Source organism: Oratosquilla oratoria, chromosome 4 (assembly GCF_046742065.1).
Source record: "Oratosquilla oratoria isolate Oo_2021 chromosome 4, ASM4674206v1, whole genome shotgun sequence".
In the NCBI taxonomy this organism is placed as follows: Eukaryota; Metazoa; Arthropoda; class Malacostraca; order Stomatopoda; family Squillidae; genus Oratosquilla; species Oratosquilla oratoria.
Genome location: NC_134780.1, coordinates 27,249,334 through 27,271,893, shown reverse-complemented (window position 1 = coordinate 27,271,893; position 22,560 = coordinate 27,249,334). Strand labels below are relative to the sequence as shown.

The window sequence follows — 22,560 nt, the reverse complement described above, 5'->3', positions numbered from 1 at the left end:
TACATAGAAACATATTCTAAACATATTTTGTTCAGGTTTTCAAGTAATATCAATAATGAAGAGATGATACTTTCAGAACTTGACCTTTCTCATTTATTCATTTATTTTATCTATTTATTTTTATTTATTTATTTATTATTATTATTTATTTATTATTATTATTTTTTTTTTTTTCTCTCCTCTCCTCTCTGGCCAGGTTGGGCCACCATGTGTAAAGCCCCAGTTGCCTCCATCTGATAAGCTTCTGGATTTAAGAGAAATTTATATTGAGTCTAAGGCTACTTTGAACTATGACAACTTTGCTCCAGACAAGTCACAGGAAGATGCACCAAAAGGGAAGGTTTGTAGAATTGGATGAGATTACTATGTAGATTTTTAGAACCTGTAGTTGTAGGTGCATACATGTGCACTACCAAAAGGTCTTCTTCCCTTGTAATGGGATTGATTGTGTCAGAATATATACCTACCTTACATCCATCCCACATCCATATACAATATATAATAGTAGTAAGATATCAAAGGATGTATAGGGATGTGCCATGTCCTTGCAATATTTCATCTAATATGCATGTGCGATACACAATCAAAGGATGAGGTATTACATGATGATACAAAATGAAAAAGTCAATTACAGTTTATTATTTCATTAATATTGTAATATAATGATTTTACTGAAATATTGCTAACAAGTAAGAGGTACATGGCAGCATTGAGCATGCCTATGTGGTTCACATGAGGGAAAAATATTTGGGAATCACTGCTTTAGCTTACTGGATCCCAAACTTTTTTGGCACCGTCCTCCCTTTCTCCTTTCCCTACCAGTCCATAAAATTAGTTTTGAGCAAGTCCATATTGGATTTAGAGAGCTTAGTAGTGATTGCTTGAGCTAAGATGAGAGGGTAACAAGAGAAGTGGAATGAGTGAGAGTGGGTGGATGCCTTTACTGGCCACCTTCCTAATAAGGGGGAAGAAGTCCTTGGTATGTAGATAGTAGTGATTGCTGATATTCTAATGTTACACTTAAGTTTCTTTTTGGCTACCTCCCTTGTAAGGGGGAAAAAGCCTTGGTATATGTATGTATGTACACTTAAGTTGTGGGTGAGAACAATTCTATAAAATATTCTTGTTTGAGAACAATTATTTTACTAATTCAGCCTTGCCATATCTTTCAGAAACAAGAACAGGAGGTTTATGATAAGTCTTGGGTTGAAGCAGAGATGCTCAAGTACTACAACAACACAAATATGGTTCCAGAACTGTGCAACAGCACACTCACCCTCATCCACAGTGACAAATCCAATGAGGAACTACAGAATGAGGTGAGCATACTGGGTAAACTGATTATCATTTGCTAGATTTTGTGTTCCATTGTTTTCTGCTGCCTATTTTCTTAACCTTAGGATTCTTGTGCCACATCTCCTTATCTTCTGTTGAGTTAGTTTGTAGTGTATTTCCATTTGTCATCTCCTTATTTCTTATTCTTTTGTCGCCTTCTCTTGCTTTCATTTCCTCGTGTACATTATCTACCCTTTCCTTTGCTCCTTTTTTCAAGAACCTTTCACCCTCTTCTCCTTCATGGCTTCAGCATACCTTTTTCTGTCACCAATTTAATGAAGTGGCCTTGCTGTGTCTAGTGAAACTGCTTCTGACCCAGGGGGCAATGGACAAGATGCAGGGATGACCTGTCATCCAGGAGGTGCCAAGATAAGAGGAAGGGTGGAGGGGAGTGAAGTGTGATGGGGATGGAATGGGTGGGAGTGGATTTTATGCCTTTGTGTTTTGGCTAACTCCCTTATAAGGGGGAAAAAATCCTTTGGTATATGTATGTATGTTTATTTACAAAAGTCTGGTCACCATTTTTTCTCCTTATGTCTTCTGTATTTATTGAATCAAACACCTCACTTATAAGGTGGAAAGGGTCTTTTGCTATATAGATATATATATATATATATATATATATATATATATATATATATATATATTGAGATGAGACATTGTGACAAGTTGAAAAAGGAGGTGCTAAGATAAGAGGGAGGGTGGAGGGGTGTGGAGTGTATTCAGGGATGGAATGGGTGGGAATGATTTTATGCCTTTTTCTTTTTGGCTACCCCCCTTGTAAGGGGGAAAAGCCTTGGTATATGTATGTATGTATGTATGTATTTTGTGAAAAGAAACTCACAGTAACAGAACAGAAATTAAACAGTTATATGTGATATAAATGAAAACCTACTAACAAAGACAACCTATTACACTTTTACAGTGCGCATGACAAATTAACCAAAGTAGGAGAAGTAATCATTTTTTTCCAAAGGGCTCTTACGATCTGTAGCAGGGAGTTCCTCGAGGATGAAATTCTCCATATAAAAAGCACTTTCAGGACACTGGGCTATCCAGAGGGCTTGTTATCCACCTCATGGATGATGGACATTATATATATATATATATATATATATATATACACATACATACATACATACATACATATACCAAGGCTTTTTCCCCCTTACAAGGGAGGTAGCCAAAAAGGAAAAGGCATAAAATCATTCCCACCCATTCCATCCCTGAATACACTCCACACCCCTCCACCCTCCCTCTTATCTTAGCACCTCCTGGATGACGAGTCATCCCTGCACCTTGTCCACTGCCCTGGGTCAGAAGCAGTGTCGCAAGACACAGCACATCCACAGCAAGGCCACTTTATTAAATCGGCAACCCTCCCCTCTCTACCCCCCCATGCATAAAAGGAGAAGATGGGGAGAAATCCCTTCGGGCTGCGTCAAATTTTGCTCACACATACTACCTCACCCCCCCATCCCTCCGCCCATTCCACCTCATGCATCACAACATCTTCCATATACAACCATTCTCCATTCACCCCTGTCTTCTGTCCTCTCCCGTCCTTCCTCAACAGACATTCCCCTCTTCTCCAAAGCCCCCTTCACCCCATCCATCCACCTCATCCTAGGACGTCCCCTCATGTTCACTCCCTCCACATCTGCCTTCCATACCTCTTTTACTAGTCTTTCTTCACTCATTCTTTCCATGTGTCCAAACCATCCTAATACTCTTTCATCAACCCTATCTCCCAACTCCCTTTCCACCCCTGTTCTCCTCACCTCCTCATTTCTCACTCTATATAGCCTAGTAACCCCCATCATAATTCTCAGACACCTCATCTCAAACACATTCAAACTCCTTCTCTCTTCTTCTCTTATGTTCCATGTTTCTGCCCCATATAGTGCTGTTGGCACAATCACTCCTTCATACAGTCTCCTCTTAGCATCCATTCCCAAATGTCTATTCCTCATTACACTCTTCAATCCACCAAGGCAATTACTCGCTTCTCTCAATCTACATTCTACCTCCTCCTTCACTCCACCTTTTCCTGCCACATTTGCACCCAAGTAACTAAAAAAAAACCACTTCCTCCAGTCGCTCTCCCTTAATGCTCACTTCCAGTCTACTGCCACTTTCACTCCTTGTACATCTCATCACCTTACTTTTACCCACATTTATCTTTAGCTTTCTTCTATCACATACTCTCCCAAACTCTGTCACCAACTTCCTCAATCCCTCCTCCGATCCTGCCACAAGCACAGTGTCGTCCGTAAACAACAGCTGGCTCTCCTCCCACTTTTCTCCATTTTCTTTAACCATCTCCAATCCCTGACCCATTACCCTTGCATTTACCTCTCGCACTACCCCATCCATGTATAAGTTGAACAGCCAGGGCGACATAATGCATCCTTAACGAAGTCCCACCTTTACCTTGAACCACTCACTCTCTCCATTTCTAATCCTGACACAAGCTCTACTACTTTCATAAAAGCTCTTGACAGCTCCTAGAAGCTTTCCTCCTATCCCATATATCTGCATAACCTTCCACAGTGCCTTTCTGTCTACCTTATCGTAAGCCTTTTCCAGATCCATAAAAGCCCAAAAAACATCCTTCCCCTTTCCTATAGCTTTCTCACATATCTGTCTTACCACAAAGATCTGATCTACACAACCTCTACCCATCCTAAATCCACACTGTTCCTCACCAATTACTCCCTCTGTTCCTCTCCTAATCCTCTCAGTCAAGATCCTCCCATAAGCCTTCCCAACTACACTTAACAAGCTAATCCCTTTGAAACTACTACATTCACACTTGTCCCCTTTTCCCTTGTAAAGTGGAACTATATAGGCACTCCTCCAGTCCTCCGGCACTCTATCCTCTCTCCAGCAAACATTAAATAACATCACCAGCCAATCCACCATCACTGTACCTCCTTTTTTTAGACATTCTGCATGGCATCAATCCAGACCAGGTGCCTTACCTGCTTTTATCATCTTAACATCTGCCTTCACTTCATCCTTCCTTATTTCTCCTCCATTTTCCTCACTCATCACGGTCATTTTCTTAGCATTTCCCACTGCAACTATCTTTCCCTCCCTATCCTCCTTCACATTTAGCAACTCCCTAAAATATTCTGCCCATCTTCCCCTTACTGCCTTCTCTTCCATTATCATCTCTCCATCTGCACCTTTAACCTTTTCTTCTCTACTTGATTCGCCTCCTCTTCCTCTCTTAATTTCTTTCCAAAACATCTTTTTATTACTTTCAAAATTTTCTGTCATTCTCTTACCCCACTTCACATCTGCTCTCCTCTTTGCCTCCTTTACCTCTTGCTTTACTTCTCTTTTCTTTTCTTTGAACCTGTCATATGACTCCCTCGTCCTATTTTGTAACCAATCTGTGAAAGCTCACTTCTCCTCTACAACCTTCTTTGTTTCCTCATCCCACCATTCACTACCATTCCTTCTATATCCTCCTGTCCTTCTTGTTCAACACACCATCCCTGCACACTTTGTGACTCCCTCCTTGAACCATCCCCATTCCTCCTCCACACCTAGCTCTACTCTTTCCTTCACTCCCTCCCACTCCTCCTTCAGCTTCTTCTTGTACTCCTTCTCCTTTTCCTTTTCATTTAAAGAGTTCACTCAAAGCACCTCCCTACCTTTTATCCCTTTCCTCTTTATCTATCCTCCACTCTCAACTTACCTTCCACCAAAAAATTATCTGATATTCCCCCACCCTCTCCCCTTAGCACATGTACATCCTTAACTCTTCCTATCATAATCCTATTTACCACTACATAATCCATCAACGCTCTATCTACCACCCTTCCATCCACCACCCTCTCCCATGTGTACTTATGCTTGACTTTCTTCCGAAACACTGTATTTGCTATCATCAACTCTCTTTCTAGACACATTTCCACCATCAACTCTCCACTATGATTCTTTCCTGGAACTCCACATTTCCCAACCACTCCATCAATTGGACCATTTCCTACCCTAGCATTAAGGTCTCCCAGTACTATTACATTGACATTTCTCCCTAAATCCTCTATGCATTCATTTAAATCTATCCAAAAGTCCTCCCTTTCTTCTACACTCTTCTTACTGCCAGGCCCATATGCACTTACAAAGACCTACATCTCCTTTCCCAGTTTCACCTTCATCTACATTATCCTTGAGGAAACCTCCTTCCACTCCACTACACATTTACCTATCTCTTCACTTACTAGAATAGCCACCCCTTCCCTCCCTCGCCCTCTCTTCACTCCTGATAACCTCCCACTTACACTCCCAAACTTACACTCACCCTTCCCTTTCAACTTAGTTTCACTCAAAGCCAACACATCCATCTTTCTTCTCACAAACATATTACCTATCTCTTCCCTTTTACTCTCATCTGTACCACATCCACACACATTAAAAGACCCAAACCTTAGGGTGCTGGTCGGAAAACTCCCAGACCCTCATATGCCTTTACTTTTTCGTTTAGCCCCTGTGGGGCTACAAGGAGAAGGATGCCTAGTCCCAATCCCCGTCCCTTTCTTGTCGTCTCTTACGATCCAAGTGGAAATACTTGGTGGCAGTATTCTTTTCCCCCACCACATGGAATACATATACATGTAAAGGGTAAAAGGCCACTAGTATATGTGTGTGTGTGTATACATATACATATATATATACACACACACACACACACACACACACACACACATATACTAGTGGCCTTTAACCCTTTACAAGGGAGGTAGCAAAAAAATAAAGGGATAAAATCCACTCACACCCATTCCATCTCCACATACTCCACTCCCATTCACCCCATCCCTCCCTCTTGTCTTGGCTCCTCCTGGATGACGGGTCATTCCTGCATCTTGCCCACTGCCCTGGGTCAGAAGCAATGTATTTATTTACCACCTACTTTCACATTCTCCCTCCTCCTCCTCCTCCTCTACCTACCATTTCCACCTTCCTCTTCAACCTTCCTCCTCCTCCTCCTCCAGCTCATAGTCTTCCTCTTAATGTATCTCCACCTTATCTTCATCTGTCCCCTCCTCCAACTCCTAATTCCTATGTACGTATTTGTAAAATTTATTGGTGCATTTGTGCATTGGCTTAACTTTCACATTAAGATTATTTGACATAGAAATACATCATTGCACAGGAGAGAAGATATTAATTACATCTTGGTGCTTCTCACATTTAGAAAAAGAATTTTTTTATTGCTAAATTTGTATTCATTGCCTACTAGATGTAGTGGATCTATTATAATCTGGGTGGGAGCAGATGTATTGATTCTCAAATCTTATTGACAGCTTTTTGACCTTCTTGGCTTTGAACTCTTTGAGCTGATTCAAGCCTTGCTTGAACACCGATGGGAACTCAAAAATCCACCAGAGGCTAAGGAGGAAAAGATAGCACGGCTTATAAGTAAGTTCTACACATCTCATGTTCAGATAGTCTTCAAATTACTGTAATAGACCTGCATGATGTGGTCCTCCAAGGTGTATGTTGATGAGGTGATGAGGAATGTGGATTATCTTCCTGTTATACATCTCCAAAGTCCGTCAATGCTTTCACCTCCACCTGTAAGTGTCATTTGAAGAAGGTGGCACTCTGTGTTCAGATTGGGTTCATCACTTTACACGAGAAGACCTGACTGCCTGCAACTGCTCCCCAATGACAATAAAAGAGTTCCAACTTGTCAATACAGTGGCCTATATTATATGCTGACTAGCAGATTTGAACCATCTGCCACGGGGTTTTTGCCTTCAGATGTTGGCACCATAGTCTGCTTGACTATCATATTTGACAGTAGTGGTAATACTATAAGATGGATGCTGTATTATATTTCACAGCTGCATGAGGTGGAGTAGGCGGGGGATGGGGGGTGAGGGAGTATGTGTGAGAAATAAATTGACGCAGCCCGAAGGGATTTCTCCCCGTCTTCTCCTTTTCTGCATGAGAGGATGGAGAGGGGTGGGGGTCACCAATATAATGAAGCAGCCTTGCTGTGGATGTGCTGTGTCTTACGACACTGCTTCTGACCCAGGGCAGTGGGCAAGATGCAGGGATGACCCATCATCCAGGAGGTGCCAAGATAAGAGGGAGGGAAGAGGATGGAGGGTAGTGGAATATGTTAGGGATAGAATGGGTGAGAGTGGATTTTAGCCCTATGTTTTTTGGCTACCTCCCTTATAAGGAAAAAAAAAGCCTTTGGTATATGCATGTTAATATACACTTCTGACCTTGTGAATATTAAGTAGTCATAGAGGTGGTAAAGGAGAAATTTATTAAAGAGGGTAACAGAAAGGGACAGTAGATGTTAAAAGAGATCAGCCTTCTTTCTTGAATAGAGATTAGGCTCTGATCATAAAAGAATGCTGTGTGACTTGTCCATAGGGGTGTCTGAAACCCCTAGACCCTCCCACAGATCTCTCTGGGAAGAAACTTTAAATTGTTATTTGTGTTATATGAATGTGGGACTGTTTCTATGTTGCTGGCCAAAAGTGGTAGGAGAAGGGAAACAATCACTGATTCACAGCTCTCCATGTGTGAAAAAGTGGAAGTAATACAGTTGAAGTTGATAAAGAGATTTCTTGGGCCCAGTCCAGAGACTGATTACATGCCCTTCAGGGCTGCACCTTCTTATGGAGATGAGAGGGTTGATGGTTTCGAAAATGGGCAGTTTTACTGTCCATGCAGGAGCACCACATTCAAGTGCCCTTCATGGGCCCCTGCATCTGTATTATATTCAATAATGCCTTCATAATTACCTGCAGGTGACTTAGAAAAGCCCCTTGCACCTGACCGACCTTTGTATGGCCAGTCTGTCACAGTCATGAGTGAGACTGAAAAACAATATCGTAAAATGGCTCGAAAGGAGGAGAAGAAGATCCTGAAGGTGGCCAAACAGTACCAGGATGATGAGAAGACTGAGGATTTCAACCCAGAAGAATTAAAGAAGAAGAGGTTAGTAGCTTTAAGTACTGAATAATGAAATTGGTGATTTTCACTTTCAGCAGAAAATATGGTCATACACCTCTCTTACATCACATTGCCCAGACCAACCAAGCATTCTTCTATCAAAGAATGCTGAGGTGGTTTGGATATAGGGAAAGAATGAGTGAGGAAAGACTAGGAAAAGAAAGAGTGTGGAATGCAAAGATGGAGTTTGAGGGGATAATGAGGTGTTTGTACAGGGAGAAGGGGCTTTAGATGCAAAATGAATGTCTGTTGAGCAAGAAAGAGAAGAGTGAATAGGGAGTGGTTGCAGATGGGATGAAGGGATGTTCTTGTTTTGCCCATAAATTTCTCGAGTGGATGAGGGCAGTCATCATGTAATGAAGCATTGGGAGTAAACCAGCTCCAGCTCTTGGGCCCTGCTGTGGAAGTTCTGTGCCATGCTGCATTACCTCTGACTCAAGCAATGTACCAGAAATGACCCATTGTCCACAAAGTGTTAAGATGAGAGGTACAACAAATGGGTTTTTGGATGGGTGTGGTTGGAGGGTGAGTGTATGCTTTGACTCAGCCATCCCACATAAGGGGGAAAAAACCTTTTAGTATATATGTGTATGTATCAATGCTTGCTGACCAAGCAAGTTAGAGTGTTGCTACTTGCAGCGGAGGTCAAGGTGATGGCAGTTTGAACTCTGCCACCAGTGAGTTGGACCATACATACATGCATACATGTACCAACAGCTTTTTCCCCCTTACAAGGAAGATAGCTAAGGTCAAAGGCATAAATTCATTCCCACCCATTTCCTCCCCACATACTCCACTCCCATTCATCCCCCCCCTCCCTCCCTCTTTTCTTGGCTCCTCCTGGATGATGGGTCATCCCTACATCTTGCCCATCTTGCCCCCAGAGTTGGACCAAGAGTATGGTTAATTAAATTCCATGCTACAGAGTTCTCTTTAAGGGGATCCTAGTCTCCTGATAGAAAGTTTGCATGTTAAACCAAATCATCATCATTATGATGTATATATGTCACATTGCATTGAGAGAAAATAAAAGTCAAGAATAGTGTTGTTAGCTGGATAAGGAATGGTTAGTGCTAGTTTTGCAGCTCTTTAATTTAAGGGGGGTGGGATGAATGTTTCAGAGTTCTCTACTTAATGACAAGTTTTTCACCTTGTATGTTCTTGGTTTTACAGAGAGGAAGCACTTCGACAAGCTTCACAGGCATATTTGTTCAAGAGCAGGGACAGAAAGGAAGCTCCAGAATTGCATTTACCATATGTTTTTGACAACTACAGTAAAGCAAGACAATCGGCAGGTTAGAATTATTTGTTATTGAGGGTAATTGTCATATCTAAAATGAAGTGGATGGGAACAATTCCAATATTAGTATTCAGATATTGTAGCTGTCATTGGAATGACTATGATATATATATATAGATATATATGAATAAATGTATATCTCTCTTCCCTCTTTCTCTATCTCATTCTCATTCACTATTCACTCTGTTTTTTTATATCTACATACATACATATACCAAAGGCTATTTCCCCCTTACAAGGGAGATAGCCAAAAAACAAAGGCATAAAATCCACCTCACCCATTCCATCCCCATTTACTCCACTCCCATCCACCCTCCCTCCCTCTTATCCTGGCTCCTCCTGGATGACAGGTCATCCCTGCATCTCGCCCACTGCCCTGAGTCAGAAGCAGCATTGCAAGACACAGCACATCTACAGCAAGGCTGCTTCATTAAGTTGGTGGCCTCCCTCACTGTCCTCGCAGGCAGAAATGTAGAATACAGGGAGAAATCAATTTATTTTTCACACATACTTCCTCACCCCCCATCCCCACCCATTCCCTTCCATGCATCACAGCATCATCCATACACAGCCATTCTCCACTCACCCCTATCTTCTGTCTTCTCCCTTCCTTCTACAACAGACATTCCCCTCTTTCCCAATGCCCCTTTTACCCCATCCCTCTATCTCATCCTTGGTCGCCTCCTCAGGTTCACTCCTTCCACCTCTGCCTTCCACACCTCTTTTACTAATTTTTCTTCAATCATTCTTTCCATGTGTCCGAAACATACCAATATTCTTTCATCAGCCCTATCTCCCAACTCCCTTTCCACTTCCACTCACCTCCTCACCTTGTTTTTTCACTCTATCCAGCCTAGTAACCCATACCATACTTCTCAGGCACTTCATCTCAAACATATTTAAACTCTTCCTCTCTTATGTTCCATGTTTCTACCTCATACAGTGCTGTTGGCATAATCATACCTTCATACAATCCCCCCTTAGTATCCATTACCAAATGTCTATTTCTCATTACACTTTTGAATCCCCCAAGGCATTTATTTGCTTCTCTCAATCTACATTCTACCTCCACCTCCACTCCTCCCTTTCCCACCACATTCACACCCAAGTATTTAAAGCTATCCTGTTCCTCCCGTCTCTCTCCCTTAATACTTTATATCTATCTCTTGATAACTATCTCTTTATATACCTGTTTCCATGTAGAACAACAATATACACATCATTCTTTGCTGCTAATGTGTACAAAGTAGCATATTTACACCTGAATATGAGTTGATTTTTTCTCAGTGTGTGTTGTCTCTTTCCAGGCTACATTGCGGGAATGAAGTTAACTTTACCAGAGGGTTTTGAACGGATCACAGACAAGAAGAAGGAAGAAGTGTGTATTCCCTTGACGGATCCAGCACCACCTGATGTTGGATCAAAACTTGTCCCCGTCAAAGACTTGGATGAGGTTAGGGCTTCCATTGCTTTATTGTTTCAGATGTTGTTCTTGTTTTCTAAGTTTTAATTTTCTTTGACTTGTAAAGATTTGAATACATTTGCTGTTTAGGTGTGAATTGTTTTCTAATGGAGCCAAATTAAAATGTCTTGAATAGGAAAGGAACTGAAGTTTGCAGCTGGCAAACTACTAGCCTTCTCACCTTCTCACCATACTCTAAGTAGGGCACTTGCCCTGTCAGTTGTGACACTTGAGTTTCTTGAGCAAATTTACAACCACCGGCTTGCTAGGCCTGTCGTGGCCATCGGGACTATTAATTAGTGCCATCCCTGTGTCGTATGCTCCCAAAGGTCACAGGTCTGCTTTCATCAGACCTGAGTGGGCATGGAGTAGGTTTAAACTGCTGCACCTCTCCAAGGTTAAATAGTCCCTTGTCCTAGTAGATGAAAGGTCTAGGACTGCAGCAGCCTACAACAAAGAAATTGCCCTCACAGTTCCACAGTACAAACATCATTACAAAATTTCCTCTGGTGACATTCCTTTTCATTTGTAAAATGGAACTATACAAGGACTGGAGAAGTGCTTGTTTAGTTCTGCTTTACACAGGAAAAGGGGACAAATGTGAATGTTGTAGTCTTAGAGGGATCAGTTTGTTGAATGTAGTTAAAAAGTTTTTGACAAAAGGTAAGAATAATTTTTGTGCCTTTATGGATTAGAGAAGGCTTATGAGTTATGACAGGGTATATGTGAAGGCATTGTGGGAGGTATTGCAGATATATGGCATAGGGGAAAGCTACTAAGGATAGTCAAGAGCTTTAACAGTAGTAGTAGAGCTTGTGTTAGTGGTAGAAATGATGAGAGCGAGTGGTTCAACATGAAGGCTGGGCTACACCAGGGTTGTTTTATGTTGCCTTGGCTGTTCAATGTGTACATGGATGGGGTGATATGGGAAGTAAATGAGAGGGTAATGGGTAGGGGACTGGAGATGGCTAGAGAGAATTGAGGGAAGTGGTAAATGAGCCAGATGTTGTTTGCTGATGACACTGCACTTCTCTCTATCTCTCTTAAAATTTAATAATTTTTTCATCTTGTTTTTAAGATTGGGAGGATGGCATTTCATGGATGCAAGACCCTTAACCGCATCCAAACTGTGGTACACCCAACTGCCTACCACAGCAATGAGAACCTGTTGATTTGTGCCCCAACGGGTGCAGGCAAGACCAATATTGCCATGCTTACAGTTGTGCACCAGATACGACAACATATTGACAAAGGAGTTATTCAGAAAGATAAGTTTAAGGTGAGATATATATATATATATATATATATATATATATATAATATATATATATATATATATATATATGTATATATGTGTGTGTATGTATATATACAGTGGCCGCGAAAAGTTTGGGCGCAAAATTATAGGCGCCCCAACTTTCCCCTAAACTCAAAACATGCAAAAAATACAACTTTCCACCCAAACTTTTCGCTATTTTTCAATGCTAGCGTTTGTACCCGTATTTAGCCGAGACAATACACACTATTTGGCAACTCTGTTTAGGCGCACTCGATGTCACATGGAGTCACTTTCTAAACATCTCTCACGGAGAGTAGTCTTTTTTTTGCGGTGGTCTCTGTTTTTGTGCCTTGATATCTCCGTAATGGGAAGTGGTAAAGAGGTGGAAAGAGACACAGTTGTTACAATCATAACCCTCTATAAGGAGGGTTATAAGTGTAAATATATTGCTACTCGTGTGGGAATTGGAGTGCGTCAAGTGCAAAAGTGGACCAAGAAATTTCGAGACGAAGGAAGTGACATCATTCGTACTCCAAAGCATCGCTCTGGTCGGCCAAGGAAGATATCAAATCGTACTTCTACGGTTCTAACTGCCTCCTACGGTTATTAGGAGGCAGTTAGAACCGTAGAAGTACGATTTGATATCTTCCTTGGCCGACCAGAGTGATGCTTTTGAGTAGGAATGATGTCACTTCCTTCGTCTCGAAATTTCTTGGTCCACTTTTGTACTTGACGCACAAGAGTAGCAATATCTTTACACTTATAACCCTCCTTATAGAGGGTTATGATTGTAACAACTGTGTCTCTTTCCAGCTCTTTACCACTTCCCATTATGGAGATATCAAGGCACAAAAACAGAGACCACCGCAAAAAGACTACTCTCCGTGAGAGATGTTTAGAAAGTGACTCCATGTGACATCGAGTGCGCCTAAACAGAGTTGCCAAATAGTGTGTATTGTCTCGGCTAAATACGGGTACAAACGCTAGCATTGAAAAATAGCGAAAAGTTTGGGTGGAAAGTTGTATTTTTTGCATGTTTTGAGTTTAGGGGAAAGTTGGGGCGCCTATAATTTTGCGCCCAAACTTTTCGCGGCTACTGTATATATATATATATATATATATATATATATATATATATATATATATATATATATATGTATATATATATATATGTATATATACGTATATACATATATATGTATGTATATACATATATGAATATATACTGTATATATGTATATATATATATATATTTATATATATACATATATATGTATGTATACACATATATAGATATATATATATATATATATAAAGTCCTTTGTAAAGGGCACCATCAGTCTCCCAATAGGGGGGGAGTTTATAATGTTAAGCCATATCATCATTATATTTCTACAAGTTTATGCATGTGTATAGGTGCACTGTTTTACATGCCATGAAATAATTTTGCCCAGTCAAGTATTGTATAATCTCTCATGTTATCACATTCTATTAATTCAAAACAAAATAGTATTCCTTGTCAGATATCATCCCTGTTTTCAGATTGTTTACATAGCTCCCATGAAAGCTTTGGCTGCAGAAATGGCCCGTAACTTTGGGAAGCGTTTAGAGGCTTTGGGTCTTCAAGTAAAGGAATTGACGGGAGACATGCACCTGACCAAACAGGAAATCATGGCTACCAACATGATCATCACCACACCAGAGAAGTGGGATGTTACAACTCGTAAACCAGGTCAGCACTGCAGCATTTTTCATATTCTGTTCAATGTCAGTCCTATCATGGACCAATATGGGTATGTGTAATGGTAGCAAAGAAGAAATAAGGAAGTATATAAGAGGCATAGGGTGTATATATGTTTTGTTTGATTAAGTAAGCATTTGTTTAATACTCACTCTACATCTTCTCATATAGGTGATACATCCTTATCACAACTGGTAAAACTTCTCATTATTGATGAAGTACATTTACTTCATGGGGATCGAGGTCCTGTGCTGGAAACAATTGTTGCCCGAACTCTGCGACAGGTGAGAATTGCTGCTGTGTACTCCATTACTAATAATTTAGAAGATGGAGCAAAGGATTTAGTAATAACTTTTAGAACCATATGATAGGTATTCTAGTTATGTTATTGTAACACTTTAAATCTCCATCTCTCTCTTCCCTCCTTATTCTCTCTCTCTCTATCTCTCTCTCTCTCTCTCTCTCTTTGTCCCTCATTTCTCTCTAGTAATATGTGAAAAAAAAAATTAATGTTTTATCTTGACACTAAGCATTACTTTTAAGGTTATAAGCATTTGCAAATTTGTCAGAAACCTAATTAAAGCTGAAAATTATGAAGAGGTTATTTAAAAGATGAAGGATATAACCCATGTTATCTCCACTGGAGTCTCCCAGATTTTCATTATTGTCATTATGATATTCATTATCATTGTGTATGATGTAGAAGGCTGAATGAAGTCTGAGAAATGTGATAGGTGCTACAAGATTTTTTTTCTCCATCTTTGTCTTCTTTTTTATCTTCATTGGCAATAACCAGTTGCTTTAATTCTTGGAGTCAGTATTGTACTGTAGAGATGGACTCATGGTGATAGTAAAAGAGAGATTCAAGGAGGGATATTGGAAGTTAAAGCTGATTTTATTCTGTTATTTATTTATTCCCCCCAGCAGAGGTTAGTTTCCAATCATAAAAAAATACTGCATGATTGCAGTCTGGAGGGATGAAGGGAGCTGTTTAATAGGTTAGATCAGAGAACACAGGTAGTTTGGGCAGATGGAAAGAATGAATGAGGAAACACTATGATAGAGAGTGTGGAAAGCTAAGGTAGATGGGCTGAACTTGAAAGGAGGGTTAAGAATAAGGTTGATGGATGGGTTGAAGGGGGACTTGGATGCATATGGACATCTTTTTGTAGATGAGAGACTGCAATGAATGTGGAACATGTGTCAGTGGGATTTACTGTCATTGAGTATTTTTTTACTTGTGTTAATACAGGATTTGGTATTAGGTTCCTTTTTTTCTATAAGAAACAATAATGACTCACTGTGATCTTTAATTAGGTTGAGAGTCAGCAGTCAATGATTCGGATAGTTGGATTATCTGCTACGCTGCCCAACTATTTGGATGTGGCTACATTCCTCAGAGTCAATCCATACAAGGGGCTCTTTTACTTTGATGGCCGCTTCCGCCCTGTACCACTTGGCTTATCCTTTATTGGAATCAAATCATTAGGCAAGCTGCAGCAGCTGGAAGACATGGATAGGGTAACCTATGAGAAAGCCTATCACTTCTTAGAAAAGGGTCACCAGGTAAGTTACACCATCATAAGCCAAAGTGGCTTCTGGATTTTTTTTTTTTTTATTCGTATATTTTTGTTTTCTTTTCACTTCTCTACTCTGCTTTACTTTTATTGAAGCATTAGCTGACATATTGCTATATGATGTATAATCCATGGAAAAAAGTAAGAGATTGTTTATTATGACAAAATGTGACACTTTTTTTTCAATGACTGCTCCCTTTCTTCCAAGACATGGATTTGTATAATGTTCACACAGCAAAATACCACTGAATTCCATATTCTGTCTAGGTAATGGTGTTTGTCCATGCCCGAAATGGAACACTTCGGACAGCTGAAAACCTGATCAAGATTGCAGAAGAGCAAGGAACCATTCAGGAATTTATGGGAGATGATGGACCAGATTTGCATAGGGCACGCAAAGATATGGGCAGGTCACGCAACAAGAAACTTCAAGAACTTTTTGACAAGGGTTTTGGCGTTCATCATGCTGGGCTTCTGAGGTCAGACAGGTGGGTTAGTTCTTAAGCTGCAATAGTGGTAATGTACGAGTACATCCAAAAATATGGTGTTAATAGCATCCAAGGGTGGAAGGCTCAAGGTCCAGTTTAGTGAAGGTGAGAACAGAGCAAATAGACATTTATCAATCATTCAACCAATCTGTTGCCTCAACCCTCTTTTCCAGGATACACACAACTCCTAGGTGACTGGCAACAGTTACTCGGGTAGCTCATGAGTCTGGGTATGGATAGGATAGGGCAGTGTAAGATGAGGCTCTTTCTCTCAACCAGTTCTTCACTCTTACATCCTCTAGTAAAATAAGAATTGGACTTGGTTCTTTGTATTATAAGTTAACCCCTTCGATACGATGACGCCTACATAGGCGTCATGAGGAGCAAGTGGGTACGCGAGGATGCCGATGTCGGCGTCTTGATTATATATATTGTAGTTGTACCTGCGTGACCCCCATACTCTGTAAACTGGCTTCATCATATTTTCTATGGTTATCAAAATTCATGGGTGAAAGAGAACAAGCAATACAGCGGTAACTTTATTTTTTATAATGCGAGTATTATGACGCAACATCGCATGTCTGGCAGCTAATGCTGCCCGTGGGATTTTGGCCCGTATTGAAGGGGTTAATATATATTTCAGGAGATAGGGTTGATAAAAGAGTTTTGGGATGGTTAGGACACATGGAAAGAATGAGTTAAGAAAGATTAATAAAAGAAGTGTGGAAACCAGAGGTGAAAGGAGTGAACATGAGGGGGTGACCAAGGATGAGATGGAAGGGAGTGGGTGGAGGATTGGGAGGGGTTAGACAGTATGTGTCTTGCTGCATGGGTTCTGACTCATGGCAGTGGACCAGATGCAGGGATGACCCGTTATCCAGGAGAAGCCAAGAAGAGAGACAGGGAGGGGTGGTGAATGGGAGTGGAGTATGTGGGGATGAAATGAGTGGGAGTAGATTTTTGCCTTTTGATTGTGGCTACCTACCTTATAAGGGGGAAAATGCCCTTGTTATATGTATGTGTGTAATTTTTCCTATCCTTTTTCCCATTAACAATTTTCTTTTGTATCAACAGAACAATGGTAGAAAACTTGTTCAGCAAAGGTCTTGTTAAAGTGCTGGTATGTACAGCCACGTTGGCTTGGGGTGTCAATCTACCAGCACATGCTGTTATCATTAAGGTGAGAAAGTGAAAATGGCATAAAAAAAATTTATGGGTCCTAACAATTTTTTTTTAATGTACACAGTACCTCTTTTATTATGGCTATTCATGTTAATAACATTGCCTCAGGATCACTTCTATTTTGTTACTGAAATATGAAAAGTGAGGGATGTGAGCATTTACCTAGATTTTTCCATAACCCCTGTAGTTCATTTTATTGTAACTCAGCTACTTAATTTTTCAAATTTTATTTTTTATTTTATTCATTTACATTTTATTTTATTTTTATCTTATTTATTTATTTATTTTATTTTTATCTTATTTATTTATTTTACTTTTTTATTATTATTATTTATTTTATTTTATTTATTTATTTATTTATTTATTTATTTATTTATTTATTATTATTTTTTTTTTAACCAGTGATAGATATCAGCTATTGCTGGTCCAGTGTGTATACTGCAGGGCCACCTCATATAGATATTCATCATTGGTCCTTGATACTTTCATCAAGAGTTCTATGGGTCTGACCTGCTTCAGGAGTTAATATTTTGTATTTTATTTATTTATTTATTTTTATTTTATTTTTTTATTTTTTTCTGTGAAAGGAACAGAAGAATGGCATTTAATTAACACTTAAAATTATATTTTAATACATTCACTTTTTATTCCACAGGGCACAGAAATCTATGATAGTAAACAGGGTACAGTGGTAGATCTTGGCATACTGGATGTACTACAGATCTTTGGCCGTGCTGGTAGACCCCAGTTTGACAAGAGTGGTCACGGAACAATCATCACCACCCATGATAAACTGACTCACTACCTTGCTCTCCTTACCAACCAGTATCCTATTGAAAGTTCATTCATAAAGCACTTGGCCGATAACCTTAATGCAGAGGTTAGTACATTATTTATTTATTTGTCCAAGAAGAGCTAAGATGAGAGGGAAATAATGGGTGGTGGATAGGACTAGAATGGTTGGGGGTATGCCTTGGCTGGCTACCTCCCCTTATGAGGGGAAGAAGCCCTTGGTATATAGATTCATGTTATTTATTTGTTTATTTATCTTTTCGGTTTATTCATTTATCTGTTTTTGTAAGCACAACAGTTTGCATGGGGGTGGGTTTATGGAAATCAGTGTGAAATAAATATATCAAAGATTTTGTGATTTTTCTTTTTAAGTGTTAGTGTTTTGTTAATGTTTCTCTCTCTCTCTCTCTCTCTCTCTCTCTCTCTCTCTCATATATTCTCTTATATGTAAAATAGAAAAACTGATGGATAATATGGACATTCAGCCTTAGTCTACTTATTTTAATACCTATCGGTATGGCTAATTTCACAATCTTAAACTATAACCAGTATACTGATGATAAAAAATGCTGCATCACTTGACAGTTTATATGTAGTTCATAATGATGCCCTTTGTTCTTCAGGTTGCATTAGGTAATGTGACAAACATAGACGAGGCCATTGAATGGATGAGTTACTCGTATCTATATGTCCGGATGCGTAAAAACCCTCAGGTAGGATCCAGTCCTTTGTGTAATGATTAAAAAAAAAATTTAGTATATAAGTGTACCAGGTGCTTAATATTTGTTTTGAAAAATGTTTGCTCACAAAAGCAGTTGTTTCATATTCTGCAAGGGGCCAATAGTGGGCTCTTTCATGTGGTGGAAGGTGGAGGTGGATGGAGTGAATGTGAGGGGATGGGCGGATGGGGTAAATGGGGAATGTCTGGCACCACATAAGGAAATGGTGGAGGTAAACAAGCTCCGAATGTTGGACCCACTGTGGAAGTGCTGTGTCTTGCTGCATTGCTTCTGACCTGAGCAGTGTGGTGGAGGACAAAGATTCATTCACAAGGTGCTAAGATGGAAGGCACAATGAATGTATTTTTTGGATGGTGGTAGGGTGGGTATGTGCTTCGTCTTGGCCACTCTTCTTATAAAGCCTTTTACGATATACTCATATATATGCTGCTCAGAGGGTGAGAGAGGTGTCAGGAAAATAGGTTTCACTGGAATGTGGCTGAAAATAAATCTAATTATTTGTCCTTTTTCCTTAGGTTTATGGATTGATGTACAAAGATGCACAACAGGACCCAACTTTAGAAGGCTTCCGACGTGAGTTGATAGTCAAGACTGCAAGGGCATTGGACAAAGCTCGCATGGTTCGCTATGATGAAGGTGCTGGCTACCTGCATATTACTGGTGAGAGGGTACCTAGTCATCATACTCAAAAAATCTTAATAGGAGTTTCAGTTTATATTTCAGAATAGAAGAGTTACATTGCAGTGGGTATTTATGCATTTAATGCCTTTTTTTTTGGGGGGGGGGGGAGGTATATAGATGAAGGGTCATCCTTGTCCCTTACCCACTGCCTGCTGTGGTCGGAAGCAATGGGTGTAGGGTGGGTGTATGTCTTGGAGTCTTCCATCTAGACCAGTGTTTCTCAACCGTTTTACCCTTCCGTAACCTTTGAAATAAATTGCATGTCTCAAGGAACCCGTGCACAAAAAAAACATATGCAGACGCTCCTCTACTTACGTTAATTCGTTTTACGTTTTTTCGATTTTACGTTTGAACTGACTGTAAAAAAAAACTGTAAAAAAAATTTTTTTTAGTGAATTTTTTAGTTTAGCGCACTCTCCGTAGTACGAGACGTTCAAACGATACTTATGCATAACACTGCATCCATTGTTTACATGGCACAAATGACAGACTGAACGTGCCTTGCCTCCTCCTCCTCCTCCTCCCCCTCCTCCTCCTCCACCATCTCACTTTATGTTGCTTGAATTTAATTTATTTGAAATTAATGTTATTATTTTACAATGTTATGTTTATAATTAATTATTTAGGGGTGTTTTATAAGATACGGTAATAGAATTTATGGATGTATAGTACACTATGAACGGTCATACATTACTGGAACGTACAGTAACAACTTACGTTCATTTTCACGTTACGTTCGGCCGTTCGGAACGTAACTAAAACGTAAGTTGAGGAGCATCTGTATACCATATCTTTCTCATTTGATTTTTTATCATAATAATAGGTTAGATAGAATGATGTCTATATTACATTATTACAATAACCAAGAATATGTCGTATGTGTTTAATTATATTACATATATGAAATTGAATAAAAAATCAAAAGTGCATTAGCTTATCTCACTTGTTCTCATGGAACCCTTAGGGACCTTTTGCGGAACCTTAGCGTTCTGGGGAACCCTGGTTGAGAAACACTGACCTAGACCCTCATATGTTTTGACATTTTACTTCAGATATTTCATGTTCCTAGTTACTATCTGCACAACTTTCACACATCTCATAAAAGCCTATTCTCTGCCTTTTAATTTCTACCCCCTACTGATACCATACTCTTTTCCTACCTACTTTGTTATATGCTTTCAACAGATCCACAAAACACTTTATTGAGTTCTGTATCTGCAGATGTGGTGATCGAAACTTCTCTGTCTTTCAGATATGGGACGAGTGGCAAGTCAGTTCTACATCAAGTATGACACAGTGGAGGTGTTTAATGAGTTCTTAAATCCAATTATGAATGAAAGTGACATGCTTTCATTAGTGTCACAGAGTTCAGAGTTTAATCAGATCAAGGTGAGAGGTTAAAAGTGCTCAAAGTATAATTTTTTTTGTTTTTTTTCCACATATTATTTTGTTCAAGTACAGTGGTGAGCAGTAAGTGCACACCTTGTAAGGCTACCTCCCTACCTCCCATATAAAGGGGAAGGAATCTTTTGGTATATAGATACTCATCTACATCCAACATAAATGGAATACATTCAACTGTTCCTCCCATCTGAGGCCTTGAGCTGATGGATCCATTTATTGACTATAACTCCAGTTGATGTAATTGGTAGAGGTCAGGCATGGAGGCAGTTCAAGTCCTACCTGGTAGCATGCAAATGCATAGTAAGGGCATACTACACCAATATCCTTGCTTCAAAAAGTCTTCCATAAGAAGCATCATCCTAGGCCTCTGTGAGAGCGGGTTAGGGCGTCGTTACTTGCAGTGAAGGTCAAGATGATGATGATTTGAACCCTGCTTGGGGTGAGTTGAACCAAGGGCATGGTTCATTAAATTCCATTCTACAACATCCACTGTAAAGGGCACTGTCCTAGCCTACCAATAGGGAGGAGTTTGTGACATTAAACCAAATCATCCTAGATCAAGGCATGCTTACTGACCAAGCAGGTTAGGATGTTGCCACTTGTGGCACAGGTCAAGGTGACAGTAGTTTGAATCCTGCCACCTGCAAATTGGACCAAGGGCAGGGTTCATTAAATTCCATCCTACAAAGTCTTCCTTTACTTTTTTCGTTTAGGAATGTCCCCTGTGGGGCTACAAGAAGGATGCCTAGTCCCAATCCCTGTCCCTTTCTTCTCGCCTCTTACGATCCAAGTGGAATTACTTGGTGGCAGTATTCTTTTCCCCCACCACAGAAAATGAATACTCAGAGAAATGGTACAGGACAGCAGCAAGGGGTTGGGAGACAGCATAACAGAGGGACAGTCGTAGTATAAAAGTGTCATCATTTCTCTATGAACAGAGTTTTCCTCTATCATAGACAAAATAATGTGTGGATGACCCGTCATCCGGGAGGTGCTAAGAAAAGAGGGAGGGTGGAGGGATGTGGAGTGTATTCAGGGATGGAATGGGTGGGAATGATTTTATGCCTTTTCCTTTTTGGCTACCTCCCTTGTAAGGGGAAAAAATCCTTGGTATATGTATGTATGTATGTATGTATGTACAAAGTCCTCCATAAGGGAACCATTCTAGCTGCCTGATAGGAGGAATTTTTGCAATGTTGAACAGAATCAAGTCACTCATCTTAGATCAACTGGCTGAAAGAGTTAGAGCATCACTATTTGTTGCTGAGGTCAAGGTGACAGCAGTTCAAACCCTGCCCCCAGTGAGTTGGACCAAGGGTATGATTCATAAAACACTACAGCGTCCTCTGTAAGGGGTACCATCATAGCCTTCTGATAGGGGGGAGTTTGCAATGTTAAACTGAATCACAATCACATGTATATATATACTTCATTATGAATGGATTTAGGATTGTTCTGGGATGAGTGTATCCTTTGACTCAGCCATAGCATATCTTGTCACTTTATGGAAAAAACTACAGAAAGGAGAATCCCTAGTATCATAGTCATATTTTATTATGTAACAGATGTTTATCACTTTATTAAATTCA

General features: G+C 40.0%; 1 protein-coding gene across 3 annotated transcripts in view; it reads left to right on the top strand.

Moving 5' to 3' along the window:
• Positions 1–22,560, top strand: part of obe (activating signal cointegrator 1 complex subunit obelus) — a 64,525-nt gene that overhangs the window by 13,492 nt on the left and 28,473 nt on the right. For all 3 annotated transcript variants that reach the window (XM_076183746.1, XM_076183747.1, XM_076183749.1), the window contains exons 7-22: positions 197–340; positions 1,173–1,319; positions 6,654–6,768; positions 8,121–8,310; positions 9,499–9,620; positions 10,933–11,078; positions 12,166–12,366; positions 13,909–14,098; positions 14,279–14,391; positions 15,425–15,673; positions 15,952–16,172; positions 17,247–17,352; positions 18,010–18,234; positions 18,770–18,859; positions 19,402–19,546; positions 20,820–20,956. In XM_076183746.1, the coding sequence (XP_076039861.1) occupies positions 197–340; positions 1,173–1,319; positions 6,654–6,768; positions 8,121–8,310; positions 9,499–9,620; positions 10,933–11,078; positions 12,166–12,366; positions 13,909–14,098; positions 14,279–14,391; positions 15,425–15,673; positions 15,952–16,172; positions 17,247–17,352; positions 18,010–18,234; positions 18,770–18,859; positions 19,402–19,546; positions 20,820–20,956 (2,541 nt within the window). The remainder of the gene's footprint in view (positions 1–196; positions 341–1,172; positions 1,320–6,653; positions 6,769–8,120; positions 8,311–9,498; positions 9,621–10,932; positions 11,079–12,165; positions 12,367–13,908; positions 14,099–14,278; positions 14,392–15,424; positions 15,674–15,951; positions 16,173–17,246; positions 17,353–18,009; positions 18,235–18,769; positions 18,860–19,401; positions 19,547–20,819; positions 20,957–22,560) is intronic.